This window comes from Centrocercus urophasianus, unplaced genomic scaffold, assembly GCF_019232065.1.
Source record: "Centrocercus urophasianus isolate 14NV4802_14NV808 unplaced genomic scaffold, USGS_Curo_1.0 seq_18, whole genome shotgun sequence".
In the NCBI taxonomy this organism is placed as follows: Eukaryota; Metazoa; Chordata; class Aves; order Galliformes; family Phasianidae; genus Centrocercus; species Centrocercus urophasianus.
The window spans coordinates 27758834-27775165 of NW_024884733.1; the positions used below are offsets into that span (position 1 = coordinate 27758834).

The 16332-nt window shown below is 46.5% G+C and overlaps 1 protein-coding gene across 11 annotated transcripts in view; it reads left to right on the forward strand.

The window, feature by feature from the left end:
- Positions 1–15112, forward strand: part of LEPR (leptin receptor) — a 39345-nt gene extending 24233 nt beyond the window's left edge. For 8 of the 11 annotated variants that reach the window (XM_042819724.1, XM_042819723.1, XM_042819722.1 and 5 more), the window contains 10 exons: positions 1824–2023; positions 3803–3951; positions 4201–4357; positions 4446–4528; positions 5472–5688; positions 6754–6936; positions 7471–7566; positions 8068–8170; positions 8817–8892; positions 12047–15112. In XM_042819724.1, the coding sequence (XP_042675658.1) occupies positions 1824–2023; positions 3803–3951; positions 4201–4357; positions 4446–4528; positions 5472–5688; positions 6754–6936; positions 7471–7566; positions 8068–8170; positions 8817–8892; positions 12047–12847 (2065 nt within the window). In that variant the 3' untranslated portion in view covers positions 12848–15112. Of the gene's footprint in view, positions 1–1823; positions 2024–3802; positions 3952–4200; positions 4358–4445; positions 4529–5471; positions 5689–6753; positions 6937–7470; positions 7567–8067; positions 8171–8671; positions 8893–12046 lie in introns of all 11 variants that reach the window. The other 3 variants (XM_042819726.1, XM_042819727.1, XR_006168955.1) reach the window with 3 other exon arrangements.
- The last annotated feature ends 1220 nt before the right edge of the window (positions 15113–16332 follow it).

The following is a 16332-nucleotide window of genomic DNA, read 5'->3' on the forward strand; positions in this document are numbered from 1 at the left end:
CATTGACAGAGCACTGGAGCAGGAGCCCAGATTGGCTCTAAAATCTCTGTCCTTGGAAAGAGACCTTGGGATCTCAGCTGGGCAGGATGCTGGGCAGCCTCGTCAGAATGGAGCTCTGTGTCTCTCCTACATACAGATAATATATAAATATACAAGGGCAAAAAAAAAAATCTTGCTCATAAGATTCTTGGTTCAGAAAGGAGCTGTTGGTCCTTTGTGAATGGTAAGGTAATTAATTAAGGTAATGGTGGTGGTGGCTGGAGCAATCCATTCATTTCACTGTTCTGCAGCAATGGATGTGTGAAGGTTTTACACAAACAAGCCCTGAGTGCCTAATGCTTTGGAAAGCTGAACTGCCCTTCCTAGTGAAGGTGCATTTAATTTCTGAACGACTTGTTGTACCAAAATGAGTATTTCTCAGGGTTTTGTGGAATAAAGCAGTAGCTGGAGTGCTTGAGTGAGATTGCAGGTGGGGACTTCTGGGGCAGGGCTGGTGACTACATGACACCTGAGGTGGCTTTTGTTTTGGCTGTCTGCAGAAATCGGGATGTAATTAGTGTTGTGCTGGGCAGGGAGCCTGAAGCAAACACGGTGCTGCTCATGCCGTGGTTTCATTCCTGCTTTGTCACTGTTCAGGTTTAGCTGTTCTTTTCCAATGCTACATAATATTTTGTACGTTCAGTGTCCTGCTTCACTGAGCGCTGTACAGTGATACAACTGTAATGCTAGTATTGAATGGGATGTTTCTTTCAGTATTCTTGGGCTGAGGTTTTGTTTCATGTTTTAATTGAGGTGTGTGTGTGCTTGCTCTGTTAATACCACAGACTGAAAGAGCAAGAGTTTAGAAAAGAAGTGCCATGGGGAATGGATGGGAGGCTTTCCAGGAGCACGCAGCTCCATTTTTCATCTTGATGTGATTCCATTTGAGAGATGAAATCCCATGCTGTACAGTGATGTGGTGTGATAGCTCTACACGTTGGTGTTTTGTTTTCATTGGCTCCTGGTTACGTCTTCCTCTACAGTCAGTGCTGCCAACTGTAACAGCACGGAACTGATCACATCCTAGAAAAACAGAACGCCAAGCTAAACCTAAGCAGCAGACAACTGTTAATCAGTATTAGCTGTGTTGACAGGAAGAGGAAGGATTCAGCTAAGGCTAACCTTTGTGGTCCAGCTGAATAATGAATGCCCTCTCTGGACTCTTACTGCAAGTCTGAGCCGTGCAGATGCTTAGGAAGAATTTGGAGCCTGTCCTTCCCACCTCCCATAAGACATTACTGCTATTCTGTCCAGAGCCCAGGTCTCCTCTCTTCTGTTGCCAGCTGTGATATTGACTGCCTGTGGGATTTTGATAGCACCCTCCAGGATTAATACTCGTATGGGATTTCAGTCTCCTGGAGACTTCACTGTTCATGTCTGATTGGGCTCCTGTGCTGTGGACATCGGTTGGTGTTTGGCAAGTCATGTTCCTGGCTGCCTTGCCTCTAAATACCTCTAGAGTAACATGATTTATCAGTGTTTGGAGATGCCTGCTCTTTTTGTACCTCTTTCTTCCTGCTGTCAGTCTGTTATCAAAAGATTTTGCACTGGGATGAGCTTTCTACGTCCTACTTTTCCTCCAGGCTAAGAGCCAAAGCTTTAAGGAACACTGCTGTGTTATTTCTCCATTCAGTGCAGAGTCAAGTTCAAGGTCTGTCCAAATAATCATTAAAACAGTCACACAGTTCCAGTGATAACATTTGTTTTAATTACCTCCTCTATGACTGATGCCATGAGCAGCTTATTGTTGCAGCGCATTAACTGAATGTTTTTCCTCTTTTAAGGAGCAAAATTTATTGTTCTAACTTTCCAAGTGCTCCTCCAGAATCAGAGGTGAAAGAATGCCATTTCCAGAGGAATCATTCTTACGAGTGCACATTTCAGCCTGTTTTTCTTTTATCTGGATATACCATGTGGATTGAGTTTAAGCACTCGCTGGGAACACTTGAATCCTCACCAACGTGTGTCGTTCCAGCAGATGTGGGTAAGTCTAGATTTCTGCACGTCTTTCTGAGCTTGTGACCTTGGATTTCAGGCCTTATATGGTATAGGTGAAGTACTTCATAGCATTTTAAATAAATTATATTGTGGAAAGAACATAAACACTCAAGAACTTTGCTGTTGTCTTCTAAAAAAAACACTGGATTGAATGTTATTTCCATAGATTTTGCTTGGCACAGGAGCAGGCCGTGACTGTAGCTGGGACCTATAAAATGCCACGTTTAGTTGTGTATGTTTATCCTTTTGAGTGTTTTGCAAAGACGTCCAGAAGAAGAAGGAAAAAAAAGTAGTTTGGTGAAAGACAGTCTGATTTTTAAGATTCTTGGTTAGTTACTTGTTTCTGGTCCCTCCTCTGAGGGAGGGGCTGGGAGAGCTGGGTCTGCTCAACCCGGAGAACAGGAGGCTTTGAGTCCATAATAACCAGTCCATAATAACCCGAAGGGACGTGCAGGCAGAACAGAGCCAGGCTTTAGGCATGGATGCCAGTGCAGACCCACAGGGCTGGGCACAGAGTGGAGCCCAGCAGCTCTCTGTGCCACCAGGCAGCACGCTGTGCTGGCAGTGCTGGAGTGCTGGCACAGGGAGCAGAGAGCAGGGGGACGCTGTGGGATCTCCAAACCCACAGCTCTGGGGGCCCTGCTGGGGAATGACGTGGGTTGGATGGAGCCAGAGGTGCCCCCAGCCCCAGCCATACCGTGCTTCTCTGAAGGTTGTGCTTTGATGCAGTGTAGCATGACAGCACGTTCCTGTTTAAAAGCATAGGAGCTGTTTATGTTCTTGCATGCTTTTGCAAAGTTTGTTTTGTGACACACAGAGAACTGAAATTTGTGTAAAAGAGAGGCAGAAACAGTGCTTGAGTGTTTTCAAACACTGCAAAATGTGCAAAGCAAGTCTTGTTTCTGGGTCTGTGACTCAGAGCGTTCGTTGGACGCTGCATTGCTTTGGGCACAAATGAGAACATATGCAGAAGGAACACAGTGCAGCTTTGGCTTTGTGTGACTTCTGCAAAAAGACTTTCTACATCCATCTACAGAGAGGAAGTATCACTTTTCCACCCAGATTTAGTGTTTGCAATAGCTGGTTCCTTCTGTACTCCAGATAGACCACAAAGTGCTACATGAAATAAAGTAGAATAGAGTGCATATTTTATGGGAGTGGAGAGGTACAGGCACATAAAGCACATGAGATAAACCAAACTGTGCCTTGCATTTCAGATTTTAATTAGAGTGAGCAAAACAAAACCTATTTGTTCTCACCTCACCCAGAATTTAAAACATACTTGAAGTTTCTGTCATTTATTTGCTTTTTTCTCTCGCCTTCTCCCTGGTCATAACACATTTATTCTAACTTGACTTTGTTAACTAACTGGGGCTTTCTGACACAGCGGTTTAAATTCAAATGAAACCTACTGAAACTTCCCCATGAGTTCAAAAAAAAAAAAAAAAAATAATGTGATGTCATAAGAAACTTTGATATATCAGCTTAAGATTTTTGATGATTTTAATTTGGGTCAAAGATGGACTTAATTTCCCCCTTCTCAGCCAGAAGCTCTCTGTCTGCAGTGAGCAGCAGGCTGCCTGTGCTGCAGGTTGGTGTTGTGGTGTCTGGAGTCTGGTGCTCTCCCAGCTTCACTTGGAGTAGCAGAGGCTGCAGTGCTTCCTGCTGCCCTTGGGTCAGAGGAAGGCATGCAGCGATGACTTCACTGAATGACAACTGTCAGTGGTGATGTTACAGTCGTCTGTTCTTCCTTTGCGTTTTCTAGTGAAGCCACTTCCTCCCTCCAACGTTAAAGCAGAGATCACCAGAAATGATGGGCTGCTGAACGTGAGCTGGGCAAACCCTGTGTTTACAAATGATGACCTCAAGTTTCAGATCCGGTATGCAGTGAACGAGGAAGAGCTGACATGGGAGGTACTGTCTCTTTCAATCCGGAGCAAAGCACAAACTGCTGCGGTGCTGTCATGTTGCCTGTCAGCTAGCAGGTGTTGATGGAGTTGGTTGTGTGCAGTGAATCACAGCTCTGAGTATTTGCATTATCTGGCAAGGGGATGTTACTGAGTAGGCCTCTCTCCTGTTGGATTTGTTTTCAAGAGTCTTGATTGTGACACGTGCTGAAACAACCCTTTGTTCTTACTTTCAGTATTTTGACTTCTGTTACAGCTGTATGAAGTTCTAAGTGTATCAACAAGATCAGCTGTGATAGAAGTGCAGCTTTGTGTTGAATATATTGTTCAGATCCGCTGCAGAGCCCTGGATGGTTTGGGCTACTGGAGCAACTGGAGCAGATCAGCCTATGCAGCTGTCAAAGATATCCAAGGTAGATGTGCCTGCAGGCTGTGCTCAGGTGGTGTGTCCAGTTTCAGGCTGAGATGTGACGCTGTCCTTTCAAAACTGTGATGTTGCAGCTCCCTTACATGGCCCTGAGTTTTGGAGAACTATCACTGAAGATCCAGCAACGGGGCAGAAGAACGTGACGCTCCTGTGGCAGGTGAGAGTGGTTGCGTTTTGATCCTTCGCTTTGAAAGAGGTCTGATCCAAAAGCACTGCTGTTACTGCCCAAGGAGGAGGGTGGTGAGCACGTGCTTCCCTGTGCAGGCAGTGCTGTGCTGTGTGTTCGTGTCAGCCTGCGTGTTCAGTGTTAGTTACACAAATGGTGTGAAATCACATGCAATTTGTTCTAATTCTTGGGAGGAAAAAAAAAAGGCAACATGGAATCAAGTACTGTAAGGGAATGAGAGATGCAGTTTTTGACTGCCAAGTTTTGCTGAGATCTCAGAGCAGAATGTGCCACTGACTCCCAGACAGCTGCCTGTGCAAACACTGCTGCAACGGCATATAGACTTGGCAAGGCTACCTTCAAAGGTTAAAGCAGGATAGAGGAAAGGAGTACAGAAACAACTGGCCACTCCTGCTTGTCCTTGCAGTGATGTTGTGTGTGAAAATAATCATCTGTCCTGTTTTTTTTTGTGTTTTTTTTGTGGGTTTTTTTTTTTTTTTCAATCCTGAAAAAATACCAACATCAAGCAGCAAATTTTTTTTGGAATCTGAAACTTTGTGTTTCCTTGTGCACTCTTTCACTGGAGAGATAGCAAGTAGGGCTATCAGAATCATATCATAGAATCACAGCATGGCCTGGGTTGCAAAGGAGGACAACGCTCATCAGTCCCAACCCCCTGCTGTGTGCAGGTCACCAACCAGCAGCCCAGGCTGCCCAGAGCCACATCCAGCCTGGCCTTGGATGCCTGCAGGGATGGGGCAGAGAGGAAGTCAGGTCTGTGGGTGGACAGTGGTGTCTTTTCTTAAGGAAACAGAATATAGAGCATCTTTCTTGGGTCGTGCTTTCTTAAAACTGGGATGCTGACACTTGTACCCAAACGCTTTCTTTTGCAACCGAAGTCTGGGAAATTGATTGACATCAATGTTTGCCACAGCCGCTGATGAAGAATCACTCGCTGTGCAGCGTGAGCCGGTACGTTATAAAGCATCAGACATCAGAAAACACCTCGTGGTCAGAATATGTCGACAGAGGCACCACCTCCTCATTTCCATGGACTGAACACACACACACCGTTACAATCCTAGCTGTGAATTCAATTGGAGCTTCTTCGGTTAATTTTAATTTAACTTTATCACGACAAATGAGCACAGGTAAGCACATCCGTTAGGTACCGTTTTGAGATGTGAAATATGCTAGGGATCCTTGGGATGCTTTTAGGCAAAGCTTGCTTTGTAATGAAATTCCCTTTGTTGGGGAGAAAAAACAAAAAGAAGCAGTTGTTTCAGTCACGAATGGAAACAGATTCTGCATCTCACAGTAAAGCTATCTGAAAAGTGACATTTCCATCACCCGGGAATCTTACCTGGGAATGTCTCCCCTCCAGTAACAGAACAGAAAGTAATTAGCCAAACAAAAATGAAATCATGCTGTGGAACTGATCTTTCGTCTGCTTTGTCTTGGGAATGCCCAGCATTCTTGCAGGGGAATGTTTTATTGTTTCCAGAATGAGATGTGATCTCGTTTCCCTGGCTGGGAAGAGGTGCAGCCCTCCTTCCTGAGCCGCCTTCTCAGAGGTTGAGCCATGCTGTGCTTCATTAATAAAATAAAGACTACTGGAATTTTAAATCTTAAATTGGGTAACATTCATATGCTAATGTGTTCTGTGGAAACATTTCTGCAGTTTATTCACGGACCTTTTCCGCAGCAATGCCTTTTTAGACGTGTTTTTATGGGTCAAATTCTTTCTGACTCTGCGCGTAGGGTGGAGGCTCATAGTTGGTAGCAGATGAAGTGGGAAGCATTTGCCTGCCTGGATTATGGTCTGGCTGTGTTGTGTAGGGGGATTAGATAGGATTTAGCTTGTAGACTCTCAGTGTGTGTTTTCGTAGCTCAGGTCAGTTTGTTGATGATTTCTTCGTTAAGGAGTGGTGATGGAGGAGGTACACGTGACAGCACAGACATTTGGTTGGTGAGCAGCTTGGTCTGTTTAGTGCTCAGGACTCGGTGTAGACCAAGCTTCACTGGCTTAGAGAAATACATTTGCTTACGTGAACTGCAGATCAGGCTGTACTGTATGATGATAAAACTAAAATGAAGCTCTGAAACTGTAGTGGTCATTTGTGTGCATGTATGGTGCAGCAGCAGCTCTGCTGAGCCAGCTCTCACCTCTGTTGGAGTCCTCGTCTCTCACAGCTGTTCTGTCCTTGCTTTGGCAGTGAATGCAGTGCAGTCTCTCATTGCTTACCCAGTGAACAGCACGTGTGTGATTTTGACTTGGACGCTTTCACCTCAATTATATGTGATAACATCTTTAATTATTGAGTGGAGAAACCTTAACAAAGAAGAGGAGATGAAATGGGTGCGAGTTCCTCCAAATGCTAGTAAATACTATATTTATGGTGAGTGTGTGCTTGAAAATGGAATGCATTATGTTAATTGATACGGAATAGGAGAATGTAGCATCCCTGAGCTCTCACATTCCTCTCTTCCCATCTCTCCATTTCTGATTTTATGGTAAGGAGCAATACAGCAATTCTGATTATCGTGAGAGGACTGACTGTTGCTTTCTTCATGGAAACTGATGAAGAATGAAGCTGAGATGTGCATTCATTTTTTGGCAGCACAATAAAACTAGCTCTGGAATGTTGACCATACCAGCTAGTTACCTAAGTTAATGTGTTAATTAATTCCATCTGCATTACTTGCTTTAATCTTGGAAATGTAGTTGTGTATAAGTGTTAATTCCATGGAAAAAAATCTGCTAGACTATGCAGTAAGTATTAATAATCTTTTGATATTACAGTGCATACCTATAAAAGGCAGCTTTCCTCATTCCTGTCTGTGGCCTGGCTCTGATGTGCGACCTCTCTGGAGGCCCTTGTTTCATAGCAGGGTGATAGTTTATGTTCAGAAGGCTGACTTCTTCCTTCCAGATCACTTCATTCTGATTGAGAAGTACCGGTTCAGCCTGTACCCCGTGTTTGCTGCAGGAGTTGGCAAATCCAGAGCCACGGACCAGTTCACCAAAGGTGAGTGCAGCGTCTCTCTTCTGCGTGGTTCATGAAGTAGGAGCTTGGTAGTAAGAAGTGGAAGTCTGTGTCTTATCAGAAAAAAAATGAAGTGATTTTAATACGTCTAAAAACAGTGCTTTGGATTTCAGTTTCTTTAAAGTGGAAACTCTTTGTAGAGTGAATTGAGTGAGGCAACTGAATTTCCATATATCTAACTGGTAGCAGAGGTCCTAGGTTCTTAATCTTGCAGTTACGGACTGTTTATATGCTCTAATTTCCAATAGCAAGGGATGCCCACTGGCAAGAGGAGTCACCTCAGTCTTTAGAATAATTCTCTCCTTTCTGTCTGTTTGTTCTCAAGGTAAACATTGGTTGATGTGTGATAAAACTGTTACCAGATTTCTTTTGCTTAGGCTGTTGCTTCTCCTGGTGATGTAAGTGGCCGTTACTTGCCTTTTATAAACTGTTCACAGACAGATGATTTCACCGTGGTGTTTCCTACCTTCCTCTTACTTCCAGATGGATACGCTGCTCAGACCACTTCCAGCCTTCACACGGTTCTGCCAATAGTTATTTCAACCTCCGTGCTGCTGCTTGGAGCGCTGCTGGCTTCCCACCGCAGGTAAATTTGGCCTCATCAAATCCCTTTGGAAGGCAGAGCAGCTTTGCTGGGTCTCAGCTGGTGGGCAGCGTCCGTATGAGGAAAGCTGGGATTGCTTTTGTCATTTTTATTTTTGAGATGCAGTGTAAGGCATCCTAGATGTTGCACCAAGAACTGGAATGCCTTGTTACCCAGTCGGAGTAATGCCTGTCACAGCTGGTGTCCTTCCTCAGTGGAAGGCACCCTGTTGGCCTGTATCCCACACTGCTTGCTTCTGCAGTGTTTTGTGAGCAAGCTGATGGGTGCTTTGAATCTGTATTGCGCTCTGTGCTGCAGATTTAATTCTCCTTACCAACTGAAGTCTGAAGGAAAAGCCAATTCCAAAAAAAGTCCATTTGAGTTTTGTGGAGGGTGGGTTGGGGCCCAGCAGTTCAGCAAAGGCTGCCTGTACATTTCATAATTCATGAAACTGCCAGCTGCCGTGTCACTTCTTAATTTTTCCATTTAACTTTGACCTTCTAGACTATCCCAGATGATTGTTGCATGGTCATAGTGTTCTGGATAAATAAAATGTCACATGTTCCTTTTCTGACGTAGCAAAGGTGAGTAACAGCGGTACAGAATATATGAGTGCAGGACTAACTCCAGAACTTACCTCATCTTTCAGAATGAAGAAGCTGCTCTGGGAAGATGTTCCGAACCCCAAGAATTGCTCATGGGCACAAGGAGTTGATTTTCAGCAGGTAAGTCTCTCCCTGGTGCCGCTGCCCCCCACGCTGTGGTCAGGGCTGGCAGCTCAGCACTGAGCTCTGTGTGTTGGTCAGTCTACAGCGTGCCTGGATGGCTGAACCAAGCGCCTGGAGCCTCTCAAGTTGGTGATACAGCTGTTCTTTCAGCTGTAGAAAGCCAGCACCCCAAATGTGGCAGGACCAGAGACCAGTGTCTCTTGAATGTAACACAGCAGTTGTAGAATCCAAACGTGTCCCATCGGTGTAATGCTCCTGTACTGATGAGTGCCTGTAGCTGTGTGCTTTGCTGGAATAAACTGCCTCTCCATCTACCATGTGAATCAAGAGCTGTGATGCAATGAGCTGCGACCAGTGAGAGCCTTTATGTGGACACAGCCTGTTTGCACCAGGAGGTGGAGTTTCTCGTGGTCCTGGGAGCTGACAATGTACAGTCATTGAGACAGTGATCTGAATTAGGTCTGTTATTTCTGAAAGACAGAGCGCCTAGCGGGGATTTTAGCTGCATTCCCAGGGGAGGTTTCCTTTCTCATTTCATTTCAGCAGAGGATGGACATTCTTTCAAGCCTAATCATGGTCACTGCCTGCTTGAACCTTTGGGCCATCCAGGCTTCCTAGGGTTAGAAGGTTTTTCTATTTACATCCAGAAGACAGGAAACAAAGACACCTAATGATGCTCATTTGCTTAATTATAATGAATCGTAGAAGTAGCTCTGTCAAAAATCCAAAATACCCTTGCAAGAATTAGGAGCAGGTGCCATGTTACAGACCAGAACGTGGCTTGTCACTTGTACAAGGCTCTCCTGTTAAGATCTTCTGAAGTTTTGATGTGCCCCTGGTGCAGCAGCAGCTCAGAGAATGCAGATATTGAATGCATGTCGTGTCTTGGTTGGTTTTTTTTCCACTTGCTTGATTGTTTTTTTCCCTGAAGGTTCCAATGTACATGCTATTTATATGGCTGCTTTATTCGTTAGCAAACAAGCACTGTATCAGTGCAGATGTCTGAATCATCTCTAACGTTAGGAACAAGCAAGCAGAAATCCCTGAGCACAGTCTGCTTCAGGTGATGGTAGAGCAGTTCCTGCCTAACGTAACGTGCACTTAGCCTTGCATCTTGATTTTGACATTATTTTTTGTAGCTTTTTAACGTGCTAAAGTACTTCTCTGATGCACCACACTGCGTGATTGAGTGTTAAGTAAAGCTTTTGGAGTTCGTTCTGCTGGGGAAGATGCAGAGGGTTTTCTCCAGCCTCATAGCAGCAGTCCCTGTGCCTCTGCCTTGCTCTGCAGGGCTCAGCGTGTCTTCTTTACACAGGCTGTTAGGTCCCAGAGCAGTCTGACATGTCTGCCTCCATGGCTGCACCCTGGGAAGGGTTGGGCTCTATGAGAAAACAAGAGCAAAGTGCCAGGAGGATCAGTTGCAGCCGCACACCTGTGTTTTGTCTGTTTAATCTTTGCATTTATTACGAGAGGAACTTGTGGCAATGCTCACTATCTCAGGTGGATGTTGGGTTTGGGACACTGGAAATGATTCTCCTTACTCGACTGGTGGAGCTGAAATGAAGCTGGTGATGTTTTAACCAGGGAGGGTGAAGTCATTCCTGTTCCATATTCATATCCCTTGCTCCATAATTAACGGGAAGGAAATGATGCATACCAGTATGCAAGAAGTTGCTGTTGGACATGATGTTTGACAGCTCATTCTGCAGTAGAAAGCACGCCTCCTTCGCACCGCTCTCAGTCTGACTGCAAGATACTGCTTAGAGTGAAGTGCACGGGGCCTGGCCTCAGGTGGGCACGCTCATCTCCTGCTCATTTCATGATATCTGAGGCTGAAACATTCCTTGCAGCAGTGTGGCCAGAGCCCCGTTCTGCACTTGGATGTGCGCGTGCAATTTCCACTAGAGAAAGCAACGTACAGCGCAGGATGGTGTTCTTGCTTAGCTACAACAACCACTGACTACATAAACAGCCCATGTGCCACTGCTGGAAAATTCTGGCGTCTTTCTGAAGGCCTTTGATGTAGAACTCTTCTTTTGTCTTGGCATATACCAATACTAAGTCCTTCAGTCAACATCAGACCATTACTTTGGGTGTTCAACACTGGACGCTGCTATTTGGTGCTCCTGAACTGCATTTATGGAGTCTTGTTTTATCACAATTTTATTGCTGATTGTAGCAAGGGATTAAAATCGCACTTTAAGATAGGCAAAAAGTGAAGGCTTGCAGGACTGAGTCTACACGTGTGGCAAAATCAGGCAAGATCACGTTATTTGCTGAGTCAATGAAGTGTCTGTTCAGGGCAGGGGCAGCAGGGGGGCAGCAGTGAGGGCAGGCGCTGCTGGCAGGCTGTGCCATGGGGGGGCAGCAGCCCCAGCCGTGCGAGTTGCTGCTCTCTGGTCCATCGCTGCAGAGCGCTCTGAGTATTTTGACGCGTTCCTTGCTGTGCTGGCAGCTCTCCTGCTATAAAATACGGTTTGTTAACGCACATGAAATCTGTTTTTATCTGTTTGTTTTGTCTTGAATTCCTTAGGAAATATATCTTTTTCTCAAGCGAATTCTCCTTTGTAGCTGGAAGTTCCCGTTTTGTTCAGTTTGTGCTGCTCTATGTTATATGTGTGTATATTAGGGAGTAGGGAAGTGTACATTCCTCCACAATGAATGTTTCTCTTTGTGCAGTTCAGACGTACAGCTGGCACTCACATGGGAATGCTCTCAGAACACTACAGAAAGCCCAAATTTGACCCTAGATAATCCAGCCTTAGCTGCAGAAGTTATTTTAGTTGGCACATCTGTGATCTCAGACTGTTTCAGTAATCAAAATGAAAAGTCAAGAAAATCTAAGGGCACAAGGCCTTTGTCTTACAAAGCACATTTATTAACCCTGAGGCAAAGGGGGCTGCTCTGCTGCTGTGTTTCAGCCTCAGTGGCTGCTGCCCTGCTGCTCTGGTGCAGCCCATGCTTTGACTCTCCCCAACTTTCCCCAGTAGCCATGCATGAAGAAGGAGGAGGTGTGTTTGAGGGACTGTCAGTGATGTGCTCTTACTAAAGCTGGGGGGATTTTGCCTGTGATTCGTGAAATCTGTTGCTTCGTGCTGCAATAGAGCTGTTAAGCAGCAGATGAACATTTAAGCTGTTTCTTTTCTTCCAGCCTGAAACGTTTGAGCATCTTTTTGTCAAGCACCCTGAAGCAATGTCATTTGAGCCTCTTCTTCTGGAACCAGAAATAGTGCTGGAAGACATCAGCGTTACTAAAGCTTTGAAACAAGACGACACGCAAGATTTCTTAGCAATTGGTTCCACGTTCACAAAACCTGCAGACTCTGAGCACGACTCCGCGTGTCCCAGCAGCCATTTCAGTGGTCGCAGCTTCCCGGAGTGCCCCCCCAGTGCCCCGATCACTGCAGAAACAACTCAGTCCAACGTTAAATACGCCACTGTTATCAGTAACTCTGGATCAGGTGGGCTTTACGGACAGAAGAAGAATCCCAGAAGTGGTTTTGATAGGTGTTTGCTAGCTGAAGAGCCCTTGGCTGCAGGTGCTTGCTCAGGTCGCTCCTGGGCGCTGGGAAATGAGGAGTTCCTCCTGCTGCCTGAGCAGCCTGGCAGCCGGCCCTGCAAGACCCTTTCCCTTATCTCTTCAGAGGGATTTTCAGAGCCTTCAGATCAGGATGATGCTTTCACAGATGGAGGGAGTCCCGAGCGAGGTCTCTGTTACCTGGGGGTAACATCACTGGACAAAAGAGAACACGACATTTTTTTAACAGAAAGTTCCAGACTGATGTGCCATTTCCATACAGCTGATCTGCTCAGAGGCGTGGGGTTTCTTCAGAATGCACCTCCTAATTTAAATGCATTTCTCCAGAGCAGCATTAAAGCCATTGTGCCATACGTGCCCCAGTTTCGGATGACTGCTGCCAAGGTGCAAGAGACCACAGAGAACAGCTGTTAAGCCCTCACGCCTTAATCTGATGCTCTTTATGGCTTTCTAAGTGTAGGTATGTGCCCTGTTTTTCCCTCTCTTCACTTCTTTTAGGAAGGCTGGGTAGCTGATCCTGTGCTTGAGTGACAGGATTTTAGTAGGAAGAAATTCTCCTTCTCGGCCTAATTTTCAAATGTGGGGCCTTTTAAAATATAATTTATATATAAATATATTCAAAGGTTTTCTATTGGCCATGCAGACCCAAGTATGTGTGTCTCTCCATTCAGGAGTAAAGTATCTCTTCGTACGTGTTGGCAGACCTTGAGTGAGCTTGCTCTTGTTCCAGGTGTTGTGTGGGGAGCCCAAGACAGAGAGACCTCATCCACAGTGTTAGCGAGGAGATGATGTGGAACGTGCTCAGATCTTGTTTGGGAGAGAAACTCATACTTGGTGTGTCACTGGGGATGGGTTAGGGTTGAATGCAGCAGGCTGAGCCCATCTGGATGTGCTGCAGCCACCAGACTCTTGTACTGCTTGGTTATGGGGCACTGATGTGCACCTGAACCACGGGTAGGAAACAAGTGTGCCAAGCACAGCACCACGGAGGGTTGTGAGGCCCCCTCTCCCCTCACACCCTGATGTTCTGCAGTGAATGGAGCCTGCAGATACACAGATGGCCCAAATGAAAGAGCGGTCAGAGCCCTGCAGTTCAGTTATTGGAAGGAAGGCTGTGACCAATGGAGGCAAACTTGTGGCTGTTCTCCTGTTGTCTCTTTTAAAGTAAAGTCTCTTTTAAAGCAGAAGCATCAAAGAGCTGTAAGAGAGGGGCTGTGAGGTTGGAGGCATGTGCTGAACAGCCACTGTGTATAAAGGAGAGGCGGCTGTTCCTGTGGCTGAGGGCTGCACGAAGAGGAGGGGAATTACAATTCCTGTGGCCCCATCACTGTGAGGTGTTACCTGGCTAACGTGGAGTGCCTGGAAGTGAAATATTATTGATGCTGAACACAAGATTCTGGTACGAATGGTATTGCAGTAGAGCTAACACTTCTTCCAAACCTATTCCATAAGAACCCCCAGCAGAAATGGCAGTAACTTGATCCAGAAATCCTGTGTTTTATCTGCAGCGAGCTCGCCTGTCTGTGTGGATGTGAGGAAGTCAGGTTGTCCCCAGGAGCCCTGCTGAGCTCAGCCAAAGGGCTTCGGCTGTGAGGAGGATGAGGTCCTGCATCCCAGTGGCACCTTCTGGGATATGCAGGTAAACAAAGCCGCAGGTTCGCAAGCCAAATCTATTTTTTCTACTTCATAGTTGGGAAATATTTTTGTATACATACTTTTTCAAAGAACTATTTTGGAAAGCTGTGACAGATGAAAATATTGTCTATTCCAAAGCTAAATTTATGTGAAACTCACTTAGGCAATGAAAAACAAAAGGGCAAAATTCATCAACAACAATAAATAGTAGAAGCGTGACCATGTGTTAGTGATAGGAAATCCTGTGGAGCAAAAGGGACCAAAGCAAGGACATATTTGCAGAAAGCCCCTGCTGCTCCTTCTCAAACCAGCTGCTCATTTGGCTCTTACTGGGTGCCGAATGTGACAAACGTAAGGTACTGCTGCAAAAAGCACACTCTGTAGGAGGCCAATGACCAGAGCTCCTTACTGCTTGGAAGCAGGACTGAAGGAAAAGCCTCAAGTCTTGAAAAGGAGGCTGTAGGGTGCAGCGGCCCTGTGGCAGGTGCCATGAAAGCTGACTTGTGGCTGCTCAGCTGGAACGAGCTGCGCTCTGGAAGGTGGCAGCAAGAGTGACACAAAGCTGCAGTTAGCAGCCAGGAGGATGCTAACCTTAGAATGCACCTGAAGGAAGAAATTCCCTGCTGCTGGTGAACCTGATGTGGCACAGCCTCAACGTGCTGGGAGTGAGCTGTGCACTGCCCTGCGTGTGGGCTCTGCTCTGTGCTCTGTCCTGCAGATTTGGCACCTGGTGAGGCCATGAGATGGGCAGAGCTCTGCTGCCCTCCTCCCTCCCCTCCACTCCGCAGGGATTCTTTGTGCTGCAGCTGAATTTTCGGTAGACGACCCAGATTTTTGTGCTTCAGCCACCTGCTCTGCTCTACCAGGGATGGGAAGGCACTGGGATTACTTGAGAGACAGTTTTGTCACTGCTGCTGCAGTACAGCCGTGCCCTCTTTGCCTGGAGGAACACTTCCCTGCCTGCTGCTGCTCTCTCAGCTGGGAAGTGAGCAGTGCAGTGCAGCTCACTGTAGACCAGAATAATAAAGCCATGGTTCATCACAAGCTTTGAGTCCTTCTAATTTCACTTCCTGCAAAGTTTTCTGGTTGTGTTTGAACATCTTTCTTGAGAAATAGAAATTTACATTGATTTTATCATTGACCACTGTTAGCAAGCACTCATCCACTAACCATGGACAGGAACAGATCTTAGCAAGGTAGCAGTTCATGGGGTGAGCCCTGGGGGCTTTCCTGGGATGGGCACCGGGGAAGGCAGAAGATCCTGTCCCCCCGTGCAGTGCTGGTGTGGCTCAGAGCTGGAGGCAGAAGGTGCTCTCTGCACAGAGGTGAGGGGATAGCAGTAGGAGCTGCCCAGGGATTTCTATCTCTGGGAGCCCAGCCTGTCCTGGATGCCTCACTGCCATCCGTGTCACTCGATTTCCTGATGGCCAGAGCAAGTGGTGCTCCATAAAAACTCCATAAGTGTTATGGTATGTCAGGAAAAGAAAACGTGGGATGTATAATTAGTGTATGAACAAGCAAATTAACCCCTGGTGCCTTTCCTAAAGCAATTTCAGGCTATGCCTCCAGTCCCTGTGCTCCCATGGTGCAGGTGAGGCAGGGCCCTGAGCACAGCAGTGTGTGTCTGTTTGTAAAGCTGCCTCTGGCATTCCCTCTCCACCAAAGGGGCCTTTGCTACTCTCAGCCTTCCTTCCCATCCGTGTCCAGCCTGAAGCCACACGTCCTGCACCCCTCATCTGCTACCCCTGTGCTGCCCGGGGAGCCTCAGACAGAGAGAGTTTGGGAAGCTGGGCAGAGCTGGGGCAGCTTTTTCTCACCGTTACTCTCAGCTTCAGGTCAGCTTTTGTTTAACAGAGCCAAGTGCCTCCTGTGCCACATCAGATTGCAGGGATTTTATTCTGTGTGCAGCACCCTCCCGTTTTTGCAGGGCAGTCAACGCACTCACTTCATGCAGGAGCAGAATCCCATCTGTCCATTGCAGGTTGTGACAGCAGCAGCAGCTGCCTGGGCTCAGGCACGTTGTGAGATGGCTGCTCCTGGGGCAGCTGGGCTCCTCCTGATCCACCTCTGCCTTTGCTGCAAAGAATTCTGTGTCAGTTCCTCTCGTGTACCACTGCCAGCAAATGGGGCACTGTGCAGCTTTTTCCTCTGCACTTTTTTGCCATGGTTCCATGGCAAGGAAAGGCCTTTTCAGTTTAAGCAGGAAAAGCAATTAGGAGGAGCCACGTGCAGCTTCAGGAGTACGTATTAAGTCCAACATTCAC